The sequence below is a fragment of the Bos grunniens genome, chromosome 25, assembly GCF_055505025.1.
Source record: "Bos grunniens cultivar Pamir isolate PY7600 chromosome 25, Bosgru_T2T1.0, whole genome shotgun sequence".
NCBI lineage: Eukaryota > Metazoa > Chordata > Mammalia > Artiodactyla > Bovidae > Bos > Bos grunniens.
Genome location: NC_141189.1, coordinates 6991716 through 7007367, shown reverse-complemented (window position 1 = coordinate 7007367; position 15652 = coordinate 6991716). Strand labels below are relative to the sequence as shown.

The following is a 15652-nucleotide window of genomic DNA, read 5'->3' as shown; positions in this document are numbered from 1 at the left end:
GGCACCCGATCTTTAAGTAAAAGTGGCAGACCCCAACCAGCACCTTGATGAGATCAGTTGTAGGTTGTGAGCCTGACGGCCAAGCAGGATCTGGGCTGCCCCAGATTAAATGCACCACCACCCCAGGGATAACAAAAAAGTCCTTGTTCAGTGAGTTGAGTGTGAAGACTTAAGGAAATGCTGCCTTTCGTGCACATACTGCAGCCTTGTTCCCAGGGCTTGTGGCGGGGTTGGGAGGGGGGAGTATCTCTACAGAAACTACTTTTAAAAGAGTGTACAATGGAGTTGCAAAAAACTGACCCAGGACTAGGAAGACCCTTCCGATCTTGGTTCTGCCATTTGGGAGCCATGCAACCTGAGGAAGTCACTTCTCAGGTGAAAATGCAGGCCAGTCACCACAACCTGCTTGTGCTGGGTTGATGTGAGAGTATCAGATGAGACAACAGACTTTAAAGTGTTTTGTAAACTCTGGCGGGGTTGTTATTTCGTGACTGGAGGACAAGGAAACAGCATTTGGTGACAAAGTTATAAAGGTAGTTGTCGGGGAGGGTGGTGGATGGGAAGGGAGGGCACAGCAGGTGCTCCTGGGGAGACTCAGCAGTCGGTGGTGACAGTGGCCGAGAGCTCCTGGATCCGCCAGGCACTGCAGGTCTTGCACAAGATGTGCCCATCCAGTGGGTAGCAGCCCTGACACTCACCCTCAGAGGAGAGCAGCAGCCCACACTCCTGTTTAGAAAGAAGCAACAGCTTTCCATCAGGCCCGGACCCCTGAGATCCTTCTCCATCATGCTTTACCACACCCAGTGCCCCGGACCCCAATAACCCTTCCCCTCCCCCCACCGTTGCCCAGGCCCCCCTACCTCACACTTGTAACAGCCAATGTGAAAACTGCGATCCAGAGCTACGATTCGCACGGTCTCCTCCTGACCTGGTTCGGGCATGATGGCCCCACCACATACTGAGCATCTTGGGGCAAACTTCCTGGGGGTGGAAGGGAACCCAGGAGGCTGTCAAGCCCCAGGGTTGGAGGGGACTAACAGTGGATCCCAAAGAAGGCGGGACAAGGCAGGGGATGGGAGAGACCAAAGGGAGGTAGAGTTTGGGATCTTAGGGAAAGAGAGAAAGAGGCACAGCCAGGGTTGCCAAACAGGAGAGGCTGGTACTCCAATGGGAAGGAGTCATGAGGAAGATGGGAAAGGCCAGCCCAGACATCCTGAGACAGAAGCTGGGGACCCGGCTGACCTGTGGAAGTCCTCAATGCAGTGGATCTGGCTTGTGGCATCCACAGTGAAAGGAATGCCGTCGAGGCCGCGGTGGCACACCACACAGGTGAAGCAGCCCGGGTGGTAGGCCTTCCCCATAGCCCGCAGAATCCGGTCCAGGATGGGCTGGGAGCACGTGGAGCACTTCTCCAGGGTGGCCTGGCAGGAAAGAGGGTAGGAAGGTCGGGGGCTGGGGAGACCCACAGGAGCCCTTACAGGCATCCATCCAGCCCATCCATCTTATTTCTCTATCCACCTGCATGGGATTCAGTGAAAGGTGACCTTGAACAGATCTGGGTACTGACCCCAGCACTGCAGCTTCCTGGACAAGTTATTTAACCTCTCTGAGCTTCATTTTCCTTCAGCAGTAGTAGCTGCTTCACTGGGATATTGTGGGGATTTAGCACATTCCTGTAAATCTAAAATAAATGCCTGGGACTTCACTGGCAGTCCAGTGGTTAAGAATCTGCCCTGCAAGGCAGGGGACATGAGTTCCATCCCTGGTCTGGGAAGATCCCATTCGCCTCAGAACAACTAACCCCATGCACCGCAACTACTGAGCCTACACTCTAGAGCCCGTAGTCTGCAACAAGAGAAGCCACCGCAATGAAAAGCCCGCGCACCGCAGCTAGAGAAAGCTGGCTGGCAGCAACGAAGTCCCAGCGCAGCCAAAAATAAATAAATGCTTCACACGTATGAGGGAATATCGTCCTTCTCCAGCAGCCAGTGTGGAGCTCCTTCCTTCATTCATCCCTTCTTCTCGTTTATCAGTGTCAGTTCCCCTGCTTCAAGCCCTATTCCTCTAGTTTCCAACTCATTTATTGTAGTTGGATGGAAGCCCTCCCGGCCCCCAACCACTCACCACATAGCAGCTCTCACAATACGCCCTCCTCTCCACGGCGTAGAAATGCTGGCCCCGGAGCTGGGCCCGGCACGTAGAACACACAAAGCAGCCCACATGGAAGACGCGATCCAGGGCCACAACCCCGGCCCCATCCCCGACCACGTCTTCTCCGCAGCCACCACAGCGGCCTGGGGACGGGGAGGGACAGGGTCAACCCCCTCAAAGGCCGGGAAGCCGGATCCGCTGTCCATCTGACTCTGCAGTCCCACCTCCCTGAGGTCAGGGGTCAGCTCACCGAAGTACTCCCCGCTGGGCGGGTGGTTCATGTCGTGCACCAGCTTCTTGGTCAACCTCTCAAGCTCCTCCTCGGGAGGCTGGCTCAGGGGGACCTGGGAGGTGAGACTCAGGGGTTTGGCCCTACCTCTAGCTCCCAGTGCTGTCACTGAGAGTCCTGAGGGTAACCAGACCATTCTACCCAGAAAGCTTATCACAGAACAAGTCCAAGCCCAGGGGCCGGGGGAGCCCCTGTGGCAGCCAGAGTGTAGATCTAGGCCCCTCCGTTTTTTAGTCCTGACCTGCCCCACATCCACAGGGGATCCAGAGCCCCAACATCCCAGACCTCCAATATTAACACCCACTCCCCTGCACCCCACCCAGTCAGCATCCAGTTGTCTTTGATGGACCCGAAATCCCAGGGCCCAGGGCTTACCTGGGGCCCATACCCGCCTCCTCTTGCGCCTGCAGGGCCGGAGACCCCCGGGGCCTCCTCCTTAACCCCCGGCCCTGGCTCGCGGTGGCTCCTGTAGCCAGCCCCCCAGACTTCACCTCGGCCTGGGAGAGGAAAGTGGGGGCCCGGGGAGGGCCCGGAGGCCTGAGAGGCCCCCCGCCTGGGAGGGCCGCAGCCTCTCACGGGTCGTGCCACTTTCACTTGCACAGGGAAGGCAGGGCCGGCGGGGGTGCTGGCCGTAGCATAGGAGGCCGGAGTGGGGGCCCCATAGGGGGACCCTGGGAGCGGCGGGGGAGGAAGCGCCCCTCCATTCGGCCTCAAGGGGCCTGACCCTGAGCGGTAGGCTGGGGGCTCAGGGGGCTCGTAAGCCTGGGGAGAAACGCAGAGTGGGAGTGAGCTGGGCCCATTTCCAGGACACCCATCTATAGGAACCCCCCCACCCCTTGGGGCACCCAGGCAAGAACCAGCTTTGACAAGGGCCCAGAGTAAGCATCCCTCACGTGGGGCTTGTGGGCGGGTGCAGGGGGGAGGGGCGGGTTGGGAATGGGGGGATTCAGAGTAGGGACCAGGCTTGGGGGGGGCGGGGTCAAGGATCGGAAGGGGCAGGGGCAGGACAGGGGAGTCACCTGCCGGTCAGGCCGCCGCGGGGCGTGACCTCGACCCCCGTCCAACTCAGCCAGCATGCTGGTCAGGGAGTCTATCTCAGCATCCAGACTTCCCGGGCGCAAGCCCCCCCTGTCTGGGGGGAGGCCCTGGGGAGGGAGCAAAAAGCAGGGAGAAATGCAAATCCCACGGTCTCCCCCCTGGCCCAAATCACCCCATCCCCCAGTGCCTGTGCTCACCTGTGAGTGCTGGGGTGCTCCGTGGCACCCCACCCAGGCCAGCCCCCGGTCCTCCGGTCCCCCGGGGGTCTGGTAACACTGCTCAGATGGGAGAGGGCAAAAATTGACCCGGGGGTGGGGCTGGAGCGCTGGGGTGAGGGAAGAGAGAGCCAAGGTGGGGATGAGGAAGGTCAAGGTGACGACGCCCATGGAGGCCACTCTTCACCCTTGAAGAGGTACTCACGTCTTGAGTCCCTCTTCATCCCCCCCCCACCCCCGGCCCTGCACCTGGGGTCCGAGAATGGGGCTGGGAGGGGAAGGGGCGGCAGGGGCCTGCTGAGTGGGGCGCGGACGGCGCAAGGCAGAGCTGAGAGCGCTGGTGGGCCCGGGGGCCTCTGGGCCTCACTGGGGCTGCCTTACCTGCTCCGTGGGCCAGGGGAGGCCCTGAGGCCCCTCGGGGGAGCGCTCTCCCCTGAGGGGCTCTAGCGGGCTCCGGCTGCTTCGGGGGGAGCCAGGTGGGCCCGGACATGGTCTGGAAAGGGGGACTTCAGACAGCGGGTCGGGCCCCACGGAGCCCCAGGGCTCTGACTTGGATCCCTTCTTCCGTCCCACACCTTGCTTGGGACTCCAGGAAAGAAACTTTTTCTGGTTTTTTTTTTTCCCCTTCCTCCCTAATTTTGGGGATGGCCACGCCCCCGGTGACATCATCGCATTCCTGGGGGAGGGTCACGTGGCCCCCTAGGCCCTAAACTGCCGTCCCTCCCCGAGTCGGGCCCCCTCCTGCGAGCAGGGAGCGCTTTCCTCCAGAGCCCCGAGTCTGCGGGCTGCCGGCAGCCTGCATCTCCACCAGCATGCCCCCACCCCCAGGCCGGCGCCCGGGTCCCACACGTGGCCATCTCCCTGCTGAGAGTCTCTCCAGCGCTCCTCTGTCCCCATCCCCCATACAGATTTCTCCCTCTTTCCATCCCACGTACCACCCCCACTCCTTCCAGAAATGCTCAGCCGGCACTTAGTGTTTTGATCTTTTATTCACGTTGAGCAGTTAGAAAAATAAAACAGAACAAAAACATCACAACCTCAGGGGTCCAGGGGGGTCTGTTGGGGCGGGGGAGACTGAGGTAGCCTAGAGTCACAAGTGGAGACCCAGCCCCCGTCAAGGCACGGGTGAAGGCAGGGAGGCCCGCAGGGAGGGCCGTGGACTCCTTCCCCGGGAAGGTGGTGGGGACAGCTGCCCTGCGTTAGTAACTGTACCCGAGGCTAGGAGACCAGGATGCCCTAATACGACGTCCACCAGGGGCCGAGTCCCACGTGCGAGGCTGGCAAGTGGCAGCCCTTCCCCTTCTCACCCTACACTCAAGGTGGGCCACAGGACCTGGACGCTCTCTCTGCTTGACGTGGGCATCAGAGATCAGTGCAAGTGACAGGGGTGACGCCGTGAATGAGCAGCGTGGGGCCCAGATCTCGGCTCAGAATTTCCAGGAGCCCCAGGTAGCGCAGGTAGCGGGCAGAATCAGCAGGCGGCCGCGGCAGGTACAAGAAGGTGAGGGCAGTGGTGGGCCCCCCCTCGCCATCCCCTTCCTCAGGCCCACCGGGCCCTCCTCTACCACGCCCCTGCTGGGCCCGAACCAGGGCGTTGGCGCTGCATGCCAGGGCCTCTGCCTCAGCGTCTCCCCGCCTGCCGTTCACAAAGTCCCCTTCCTCCTCCTCCTCCGGCTCCTCGGAGGCAGCCCCCTCGCCCCACACCACCTCCCGCACCTCGGCCCGGATCCTCAACTGGCTCAGCAGTGCCCGCAGCCGCCCCTCGGCTGCCCCCGGGGCCTCCCGAGGCCCCAAGCACAAGAAGATCCGGAGGCGGGCACTGTGCCAGGCAGGCACCATGCCCAAGATGGTCGCCATCTGCAGCAGGAAGAGGCCGCACACGTCCACGTAGCCAGGCCCGCCCCGCGGTCGCAGCAGGTTGAGGGGCCACACGTCCACGTGGTGCGGCTGGGAGGTGCCCCCAGACCCCCGGCTCAGCCGCTCGGGGGGCAGGGCCCCACAGGCCCGGGCCAGGACCACGTTCTTGTTCATCTTCAGGGCGTCTGCCACGGTAGCCACGTAGTCCTGGGGACTGAGAGCCCGGGGGCTCCCAGGAGCCCGGGGTGGAGGGAACAGGGTGCTCAGGGCCGGGGCCCCAGCCTCTTGGGTGCCATCCGCAGGCTCAGAGAAAGCGGGGTCAGTCAGGAAGTGATCCTGGGGTGCAGCATCATCATAGAAACCCAGGACCAGCGTGTTGGGCTTCATGCCACCTGGGGGGCAGAGAGGTAAGGGGGAAGGAACCCAGGGGAGTTAGACGGGTGGGCTGAGCTCACAGCGCACCAACGGGCACCCACTCCCACGCTGACAGTGCCGTGTGTCAGCCATCAGGCATGACGTGTGCACTGTGCTTGGCCTCTTAAGGCCACATTATGCACATTTGCATAATGACTTTCCGTGTTCCCAAACACTTTCACATGTGTTGATTTATCTCCGTGACTAATCTCCTTCACCTAAATCGGCAAAGTGCGCCCTAAAGCTTGCTTTAACTAAGGAGCACTTCCGGTCCATGGCAGTAGGATGCATCCATTCCGGGCTTCAAGCCGCACACCTTTTCGTGATAGGAGGTAAGCCTGACTCCACTGGCAGATGGGACCCCCCGATTAACCAAGCTCATGGGCTTGACTCCCAGGGAGATAACGCTTAGACCCTGCTTGCGGAGGATGAAAGCTCAGGACAGGGGGGCTGCACAATCCGTTTCTAGGACTGCAGAGTCCTAATGATGGCCTGTCCAAAGCACGGCCCCCAGTGAGCTTACCACCCGGACACTGACCGGGGGTCCCGTCCTGTTGAAAGCACTTCATATTTTTAACTCATCAGAGCCCTGAAGCAACGCTATGAGGTAGAGAGGATTACTCACCCTCTCTTACAGGTAAGGAACCTGAGACCCAGAGTGGTGAAGTCGCTAGCCCAAAGGCTCATGGCTGGTAGACTCTGGGGCCAGCAGTGACCATGATGTCTTGGGCACCAGAGCCTGTTCTCTTAGCCACTAAGTGGGGGGTGGCCAACCACAAAGCCCCCAGTCCCTGCTGACAGCTCCTGGGCTTTAGCGTCTGAACAACCAATATGGAATGGGATCGTTTCCCCTGTGGCAGGGTTGGGTTTACAAGAAGACTCAGACCTCTTCTAAGACCCATTCTCAAGGGGCAAATGGTTTACTCAGAATCTATCAGTAAGTCAAATTCTCCTTGCTGGGGAACTGACTGCTTAAAGAAAACCTTTCCCTTTTTATGTGAGTTATTTTCAGCGGGATGAACTGCATCAAAGGTGTGGTCTCTAGGTCCGGCCTCCCCCACAAAAGATGGGACTGGAGGAGATGCTGCAGGGTCTATCTGATACTATCTGATAAGGCTTGCTAACACCCCTAGAACTCCTTACCAGGTGGGAACTCCAACCAATCTTGCAAATTAAACTAGTCACACCCCATTCTGAGCATTTTCCAGGGTTCTCATTGAAACCAACCAAACGAGCAGGGCAATGTCCAACAGCTGAACTTTAGCCAGACTATAATGGGGCAGGAAGCATGCACTCAGGGAGGGCGCAAACGTTAATCCTGAGACAGAAAGGAGGAGGCGGCTCATCAGGGGTTTGGAGGAAGGTGGGGTGCTGGGCCAGAGGACACGGTCACAAAGCCAGGAACATTCCACTCCATCCAAGAGCATCCGCCACTCCCCTGCCACCCTTGGCTCTTTATAGTGTCTGGGGGCCTCGTTAGTTACATCACTTCCCCCTTCTCTGCTCAAGTCTCAGCTGAGATACTATCTCATCACAAAACCTTGTCCACCACATCAGTGACCACGGTCTTCCTCTTTCTGAACTCCAGTGGTTAGAAAGCATCTGCCCTGGATTTTGATGGGGGCAACACCTAGCCTCAAATCCTTCTCCCACTGTGCCCAGGAAAACAACATGCTCTTCAGAGCCTGTGCTCCAATCATGGGTCAGAAAGAAACCAAAAAAGCCATGTCCTTCCATCTCTAGTCCTAAGGCAGCTCCTCAGAGACCTCCTCACACACTGTCTTTTATCTTTGAGAATCAAGTCCTGTCTGCACGAGACGGTGGGTTCCTTTCGGAGTCTGCAATCTGTGGTTTACTCTTGGGGGGGAGGGGAGCAGAGACTGAGAGGGGCCACAGAGGGGGCCGAGGGCAGCTCACCAAGACCAGAGATCCGCAGCAAGTGCTGAGCTCCCTGGCGCACGGAGGGTGAGAGGGTGAGATCCACAAAGGCCTTCACTTGGGCCCGGTCCACCAGGCTCAGCCATGCCCCGTACTGCGGCTGCACAGGATCCGAGGGCAGAGAGTCTGCAGAGAAGGCAGGCAAACACATGCGGGCCAGACTCGTGTACTTTCTCCTCAAGTCCAGATCCCACATGGGCAGAAAAGAAGGGTCTGGGCAGGGACGTGGCTGGTAGGAAGGGCCATCTGGGAAGACTGCAAGAGGTCTCGGGACACCAAGAACACGAAGAGCGTCTGGGAACCAGAGGGAGAGAGAGATGTGGGGGGGTGGTACGAGTGGAGGGCAACTGACCGAGGTCTCCCAGGGTGACATGGCCCAGCACGTAGAGACCCCCTTTCTTGAGCTGGTTGGCCAATCGCAGCAGAGGCAGGGCGCCCCGGGGGTTCCCCACCAGAAGCAGCAGCTGCGGCCGCCAGAACTTCACGTGGTCCTTCCGGACGTCCAGCCGGAGCAGGTACTTCCGCACCTGGGGTCAAGGGGAGGTGGGGGGAGGAAGGGCTCTGGCAGATGGCCCTCATCCATCACCTGGGATGGGAATCAACCCGAGGTCTCCCCGGAGCAGGGGTGTTCCCAACCCGCCTCTTCCCTCCCCCAACCGGCCCTGCGCTCCCCCTGCCAGCTCCCTGGACCTGGTGGAAAAGCAGGGCCTGGCTGACGTAGCCCCAGCTGCTGGGCCCTCCTCGAGCCGTGAGCAGGGCAGAAAGCAGGCCCATGAGAAGCAGGGAGCCGCCGGCGGCCCCGGGGCTGATGAGGAACATCATGAGCAGGCAGGAGGCCACCCCCAGCAAGCAGGTGTGCCAGGAGAAGAGGTTGAAGGTGGGGCTGAGGGCCGACAGAGAAAGAAGAGCGCTCGAGACAGCCCAAAATCACATCATCACCTCCGCTCCCGCCCAAAATCTCGCGCTTGGTCCCAAGCCTTTCCACTGTTGTTACTTCCACCCTTCCTCTGGGGACACAGGCAGCTCCTTCTCTCACCGGAAGTTGGGGGCAGAGGCCCACTCCAGGCTCAGGCAGGACAAGTCCACAGCAGCGTAGGCCACCAAGTAGAAGACGGTGACCACGGCAGCCAGCGTGTTCAGCTTTCCGGCCAGGAGCACCAGCTGGACGAGGACCAAAAGGCTGGGCGCTCGTTCCCGCCCCCATCAAAGGCCAGCACATCCTGCCTCCTCGGGTACGTCTGCCGGCGTGCATGCCCAACAACTCCCAGAAGTGTAACCGGAGGGGCTGAGGGCGAGGGCAGCTCGAGGAGACAGGCTTACCTGCACGAGGCCCCAGGAATACAGCACAGCCCCCCAGGGGTTCCCCCCTCGGGATACCACCTTGGCCGGCGCCAGGATCACTCCTGTGCAAACAGAAAGACGGGAGGCAGAAAAGTGAGCCTGGGGCGAGCAGGGGACAGAGACCGGCGCGGGAAGGTGCAACCAGGCAGGGGAAACCCACCGAAGAGGTCATCCTGGGCCAGGGCATGAAGGATGCGGGAGGCGCCAATGAGGGAGCTCATGGAGGCGGAGAGTGACGTGGCGTAGATCCCGACAAGCACCAGCGGGGGCCACAGGCTGATGGCTCGGAAGAAGCCATAGTCCTCCTGCAGCAGCACCCTACAGGCACGGAGAGGAGGAGGAGGCCGGAAATCAAGGTGCGTCCACCCCCAGGGACCTGGTGAGAGCAGTGCTCTCAACACTGGGCGGGTTCAGCGCTGGGTGTTCTGGACTGACCCCAGCCCTGACCTCAAGAATCATACTGATAGACGGAGTGGGCCTGGGGGTCAGACTGGGCGTTCTACTGGTTGTCATTGGGCTGCTGTGGATTTCATCACAGGGTGGACGTTCCCAAAGGCATAGGCACAAGAGGCCACATATTCATAGAGCCACGAATTGACTGGCAAGCCCCACCCCCAGGCCACGTGCTGACAGCAGCACCAGGCAGGAAGCAAATGCTGGCTTCCGGTGGGTCCTTACCATGGCGCCAGCCCTCCCCATTTCAGGCATCAGCTCTGACTCACTGCCCAGTTTCCACACACCTCAACCATGTAGGCATCTCCCACCCCCACTCCCAGCCAGCGCTTCATTTGGTGAACCAGGTGTGACAACTCCGTTCCCACACCCCACTCCACCCCGTGCCCAGGCACCTGTCACACGTGAAGCTGGAGAGGAAGAAAAGCAGGATGTAGATGAAGAAAGTATAGGCAACAGCAACAATCGTGCCCAGAGGAATGGCCCGGCTGGGGTCTTTCAGCTCCCCTGGAGGGAAGGGAGCAGAGGGGGAGGGTCCTCCACCAGCCCCCACATCCCTGAGCCCCCACAGCACCTTGGAGGGGCACCAGGTGGCAAGGCAGCCCCCTCCCCCAGGGACGCTCACCTGACATGTTGGCCCCAGCCATGATGCCCGTGCAGCCGTTAAAAAGAACAGCAAAGACGCTGGCAAAGGTCATCATGGCCCCCGTGGTGTAGTCCTTGGCGTAGCCGGCTGAGGAGGAGGGATCATTCCCAGGGACGAAAGGGTGTCAGCATCCCTCCTAGGGATCCAGGCGTTTTGGCCCCGCCTCCCTCCCCTCCTATTCTAAAACACACCCCTTGCCTCCCCACCACCCTGACCAGCTCGCCAAGACCCCAGCTCTGACCTCCGTCTCTGGCCTGGGCCCAATTGACTTCATCTCCTCCTTCTCCCCCATGCACCTCTGTTCTTCCCTCCACACCTTCATCCACGCTCTTTCCTAGCTGCCTTCCCTCGCCCTCCTATCTGAGTTTTCCAACCCCTGGGATTTCCCTGCTGGTCCAGTGGCTAGGACTCCAAGCTCCCAATACAGGGAGCCCGGATTCAATCCTTGGTCAAGGAACTAGATCTCACATGCCACAAGTAAGACCCAGCACAGCAAAACAAACAACAATGAATTTCCCAGCCCCATTCAGGCCACTTCTAGCTCTACCAGCTTTCCCGACCCCCTCCCCACCCAGCTCATACCCAGGTCTCCCTCCTCTGGACTCCTCTATGATTCTTATCTCCTTAAATCATACCCCATCCTAATATGCAATTTGTTTCCTGAATGTACATCTTATCTCTCTGATTAAACAAGTTCCTCTAAGGCAGAGACTGTCTCGTGGTCATTCTTGCTGGGCCAAACACAAAGCGGCCAACAGGTGCCCAACAGATTCTAATCAACCTGCCCTGCTCCAGGTCCAGTCTCTCACCACTGATGATCTCTGACATCTGTTCTCATCCAGAGATTCCAAGCCACCCCCACCACAGGCTCACCCCTCGCCCTGAGAACCCCCAGCACCCCCGCACCCAGCTCACCATCCAGATTAGCCTTCAGGGTGCTGCTGTTGAAGCCAGTGAAGTGGCCGACCTGGGGCGGCAGGGAGGAGCCATTGGGGCCAGGCCGAGGGGCCAACGGGATGTCCCTGGGCCCCACAGCCACAAAGCTGACCAGCACGGAGGCCAGGGAACCAGAGACCAGCAGGAATGTGAGGAAGGAGGCCCGGGCATAGAGGCCGGCCCCCAGGGTACAGACCCCGCCCACCAGGCCCAGCAGCAGGGAACCGTAGAGCAGGCTCCAGCCGTAGCCCTGGGGCAGGACCCGGAGGCCACTGGACCCTGAGGCATCTGCAGAGAGGAAAGAACAGTTAGATGGCCACGCCTCCAAGGAGGGACCCCAGTCATGACTCAGAGCAGGCAGAGACCCCATCTTTGGCCCACTTGTCCTCAGAAAGGCCATCTTTCCCACTCCCCCACCCAGCTGGACTCCCCCTGGTGGCTCAGACGGTAACGAATCCACCTGTAATGCAAGAGACCCAAGTTCAATCCCTGGGTCAGGAAGATCCCCTGGGGAGGGCATGGCAACCCTCTCTAGAATTCTTGCCTGGAGAATCCCCATGGACAGAGGAACCTGGCAGCTACAGTCCACGGGGTCGCAAAGAGTCAGACATGACTGAGAGACTAACACTTCACCCAACTGTATTCCAGCATCCTAGCCCTCCATGGGGGGTACCAGCAATCTTGCTTTGTCAATTTTCAGAGTGTCACCCTGCCCTCCCCCACCACCACCCCCCTCGACTAGATGGTGAGCTCCTCGTGGGCCAGGACATTCTCTAGGATGTCTGCACGAGGCTGGGCACACAGCAGGCACTCAAGAAAGTGCGTCTGTTCCAGGAGAGGGCTTCTCCCCCTGCTGTGATCCCAGAATCCCTGACCCTGCAAATCCTCGGGGCCACCCAGACCAGAGTGGGGTGCACAGACCAGCCCCGAAGACGTCAAGAATGGCCTCCACCAGCCCCAGCAGGGAGACGGCGCAGCCACAGACGTTAGCCAGGTAGAACATCAGGCCGATGCTGCCGCCAACCTCAGGCCCCAGAGTCCGACTGATCATGACTGAAAGTGGAAGTAGTGGGTGAGTGTTAAGGGAAAAGAAACTGAATCGGAATGGGAGGCAGGGCCCAGGCACAAAGCACCGTGCAGCTGGCCCTCCAGGCCTTGTCTCCCTGAACACACGGGACTGTTCCCAGAGGTGGTATGTCCCAGTGCGGCCACTCCCAAGCCACGTGGCTTTGTCCAAGTCACTAGCACTCTTGAATGCCCTTGCTCATAAGATGAAGACTATCTGACAGGACTGTTAGAACCAAAATGGCAGCCACGGAGACACCTGGTGGACTCGACGATGGTGGCTCTACCGTGTAAGGCCACGCTGGTGACCTTCTCCATACCAACCTGTCCACTGGATGTTCATTAGAACTGGCCTGCCCTCCAGGAGACGCAGGGAGGGGCCCTCTCCTCCCTCCATAAGACAGAAGAGCCCAGACCACCGTCCACCCAGGTTGAGGATACAGTAGGCTCCGCCCCCTCGCACAGCTCCGTTGGTGGCGATGGCACAGACGGAGAGCACGGTGAGGGCCAGGATGACGTAGGCAACCAGGAGCATGGCCAAAGCCTGAAGCAGACCAGCATGACCCACCACAAACCCTGGGACAGGAGTGGCAAAGCAGGTCAGAGGGCAGTCCACCCCTCCTGCCCCTCCCATCCCTCCCACCCTGAGGTCATCAGTTACCTCAGGGCAGAGCTAAGCCCAAGGCCACTGGGGGCCCCTCCCCCAAGCCCTTCATTCACCAGCTTCTCCCAGGGCCCTTCCCCAACCTCATTCCAGTCCCACCCTTGAGTAAACCAGCGCCAACTCACCAATCCTCAAGAAAACCACTATACTGAACATGGACAGGACTGTGGGCACCACCACACCCAGGAAGGTGGAGAGTTTCCGGGCCGGTGCCCCTCCAGGACCTCCGGCCCCATTGGCAGGGAAGGAAACCCCCTCCTCCCCCAGGAGCCGGTAGGCCAGCAGAGGAGAGTTCTCACTGGCCATGGTCGAGAGCGGGCAGAGGAAGCCACCAACGGGTTACAAGGCCTGCAAAGAGTTTGCTGAGTGGAAGCAGCTCTGTGGAGACCCCACAAAACACCTCTAATCAAACACCCAGAAACTTCCTCCAAAAGGAAACACACACACTCACATTCACGCTCACCAGCAACTCCAAGAGTTAATGGGGGTGGGGGGCAGGCTGATCCTGGCCACTGCCCCACCAATGGTAGGCTCCAAGTCTCAGGACTGGGTAGGAAGGCGCCTCCCAGCTCCTGGGGCCACCCCTTCCCCATATCCCTGAGAGGAGGGATGGCAGCGGCTCTGGAAAGGTACAAAGATCTTCCACCTTCTTAACTAGCAGCACAAGAGGAAGCAAATCCCTCAAAGGGGAAGTGAGTTATGGACAGGAGGCCCTCCTGACCCGTTCCTCCGGGGTCCTGGCCGCCCCCCCAAGATCCTCCATGCAATCACCTCATCCCCGGGCAATAGGAAACTTCTCAATCTTCCAAAGCCCCGCCCTCCATCAACCCTCTTCCCTCAGCCCATCTCAGACAGCCTCCTCTCTCTTTAACCTCACCAGATTCCTCCCACCTACACAAGGCATCCCCCAAACTCTACCGACCCCGCCACTCCCCGACGACCAAAACAAAAACATCATCGGCCGGCCACACGAGGTGGTCCTCTTTCCTGCACCGGTTCCTTCCCACTTTCTCCCCGGGGCGGGTTGGAGCGGGCCGAGATTCGCTTCTCCCCGGCCAGGCGCACCCTCACAGCCCGGGTGTGGCAGCGCGCTCACTCACCCACTGGAGGACGCAGCCGCTCGGGGGTGATCCCCGAGAGCGGGAGGGGTCTGCTACTGGCTGAGGGGGCGCGGGTGCCGGAAAAGACAGCTGCGGCTACCGGGATGCCAGGCCTGGAGCCTGCCCCCGACCAGCACACACGCGCCCCATTGGTCCCCGAGCCCGGCCCCGCCCCGTGGGCGCGCCCGGTGGAAGCCCCGCCCCAGTGGGCTCACGCTAGCAGCGCGGCTCCCCGCCCCACGTGCGAACTGGGTGCTGCCAGGGGTCGCCTCTCAGACGCACGTCTCCGGCACGGTGTTGGCCATAGCTCCCACTGCACCCATCACCCTGGTGCAAACGAGCGCCCACCGTGTGGGCGGGACCCCACTCGGAGCTGGGCGGTGACGCTGCTGAAAGGGGCGTGTCCTGACGGCGGAAGGCCTCCGGCAGGTGGGGGGGCCACGACACCTGGCCCAGGTGCGCCGCTAGGAAGGCGGGGCCCTGTCGGCCTACGCCTTAAGGGGTCCGCCTCTTCCAGCCTCCGGGATCCCCGTCCCGTGCACCGGGTTCCAGCCCCAGCCCTCACCCCTGCGGCGCCCTCCCCTAGCGCCGGGTCCAGCCCACCGGCTGCTCTCCTCGCTTCCACCACCTGAGGGCGCCATTGGCTGCCGATCCGGGCGAGCCTTGGAGGCGCTGGCCTTGGTTGGTTCAGTCTCGTCCCCCACCCGCTCTCGTGGTTCCCTGCAAGGTTGCCCCCTCCAGCAGGGATTACAGGACTTGTGAACCTTCAGGGGTCAGGATTCCCCTCCTAACTCTTTACGGCCTTCCCAGGTGGCTCAGCGATATAGAATCCGCCTGCAATGCAGGAGACAGAGACGCGGATTCAATCCCTGGGACGGGAAGATGCCCTGGAGAAAGAAATGGAAGATTCCCTGTAGATGAAAATGGCAACCCACTCCAGTATTCTTGCTGGGGAAATCCCATGGACAAGAAAAAGCCTGGCAAGCTGCAGCCCGTGGGCTTGCAAGAGTCAGACGCCACTTAGTGACTAAACCACCACTGCCCACCTCAACTCTTTACAGGTATGGTCAACATTGGCACTACCTGGCAACATCCCATCCGTCAACTGTAGATAAACCCTCCTGCATAAGGTTGCTGCGCAAGTTCAATAAACTTGAATAGGCACTTGAGAACAATACTGAAATGCTCAATAAACTATCTGCATACCGTACTGTATTAAATATGCATAAGCACTTTGTGAGGTGGATCCTGCTATGATTTCCATTTTTCACAATAGGAAATTGAAGCTTGGAGAACTTCAGTAATAATTTCCTAACTTTCATAGAGGCCTTTGTGGTTACACTGTCATTTGAGCCTCAGGAAATGAACACTGCTTTTCCTGCCACTGGGCTTTGGCTGTAAATTAGCTGTAACGTTTCCCTAGGAGAGGAAGAGATTCAAGCCAGTGCAAATGTGGCTTTGCCAGGGAGCGGTCTCATGAGCAGTAAACTGTGGCATTTTCATCAGTCATCCCTGCTACCCACAATACGGAGTTTGACTCCAGGG

At 59.9% G+C, this 15652-nt stretch overlaps 2 protein-coding genes across 6 annotated transcripts; both read right to left on the bottom strand.

The window, feature by feature from the left end:
* Positions 1-455: 455 nt before the first annotated feature.
* Positions 456-4301, bottom strand: TRIP6 (thyroid hormone receptor interactor 6). Of its 2 annotated transcripts, XM_086374278.1 has the most exons (9): positions 4075-4301; positions 3676-3803; positions 3460-3585; positions 2816-3202; positions 2402-2495; positions 2125-2294; positions 1243-1421; positions 861-981; positions 456-726 (listed from the first exon to the last, which is right to left on the bottom strand). In XM_086374278.1, the coding sequence occupies exons 1-9, from the start codon at positions 4181-4183 to the stop codon at positions 595-597; spliced, it is 1446 nt and encodes a 481-aa protein (XP_086230404.1). In that variant the 5' UTR covers positions 4184-4301; the 3' UTR covers positions 456-594. The 2 variants fall into 2 exon arrangements, with proteins under 2 accessions (XP_086230404.1, XP_086230405.1); XM_086374279.1 differs by lacking the exon at positions 2816-3202.
* A 362-nt stretch (positions 4302-4663) lies between these two features.
* SLC12A9 (solute carrier family 12 member 9) lies at positions 4664-14242 on the bottom strand. Of its 4 annotated transcripts, none has more exons than XM_086374253.1 (14): positions 14108-14242; positions 13133-13355; positions 12785-12919; positions 12200-12331; positions 11258-11566; positions 10322-10429; positions 10092-10203; positions 9404-9561; positions 9223-9305; positions 8939-9063; positions 8593-8785; positions 8255-8429; positions 7882-8028; positions 4664-5942 (listed from the first exon to the last, which is right to left on the bottom strand). In XM_086374253.1, exons 2-14 carry the CDS (start codon positions 13311-13313, stop codon positions 5056-5058), a joined length of 2745 nt encoding a protein of 914 aa, XP_086230379.1. In that variant the 5' UTR covers positions 13314-13355; positions 14108-14242; the 3' UTR covers positions 4664-5055. The 4 variants fall into 4 exon arrangements, 3 of the variants coding, with proteins under 3 accessions (XP_086230379.1, XP_086230380.1, XP_086230381.1); XM_086374254.1 differs by lacking the exon at positions 14108-14242 and adding an exon at positions 13459-13597; XM_086374255.1 differs by lacking the exon at positions 14108-14242 and adding an exon at positions 13471-13489.
* Positions 14243-15652: the final 1410 nt, after the last annotated feature.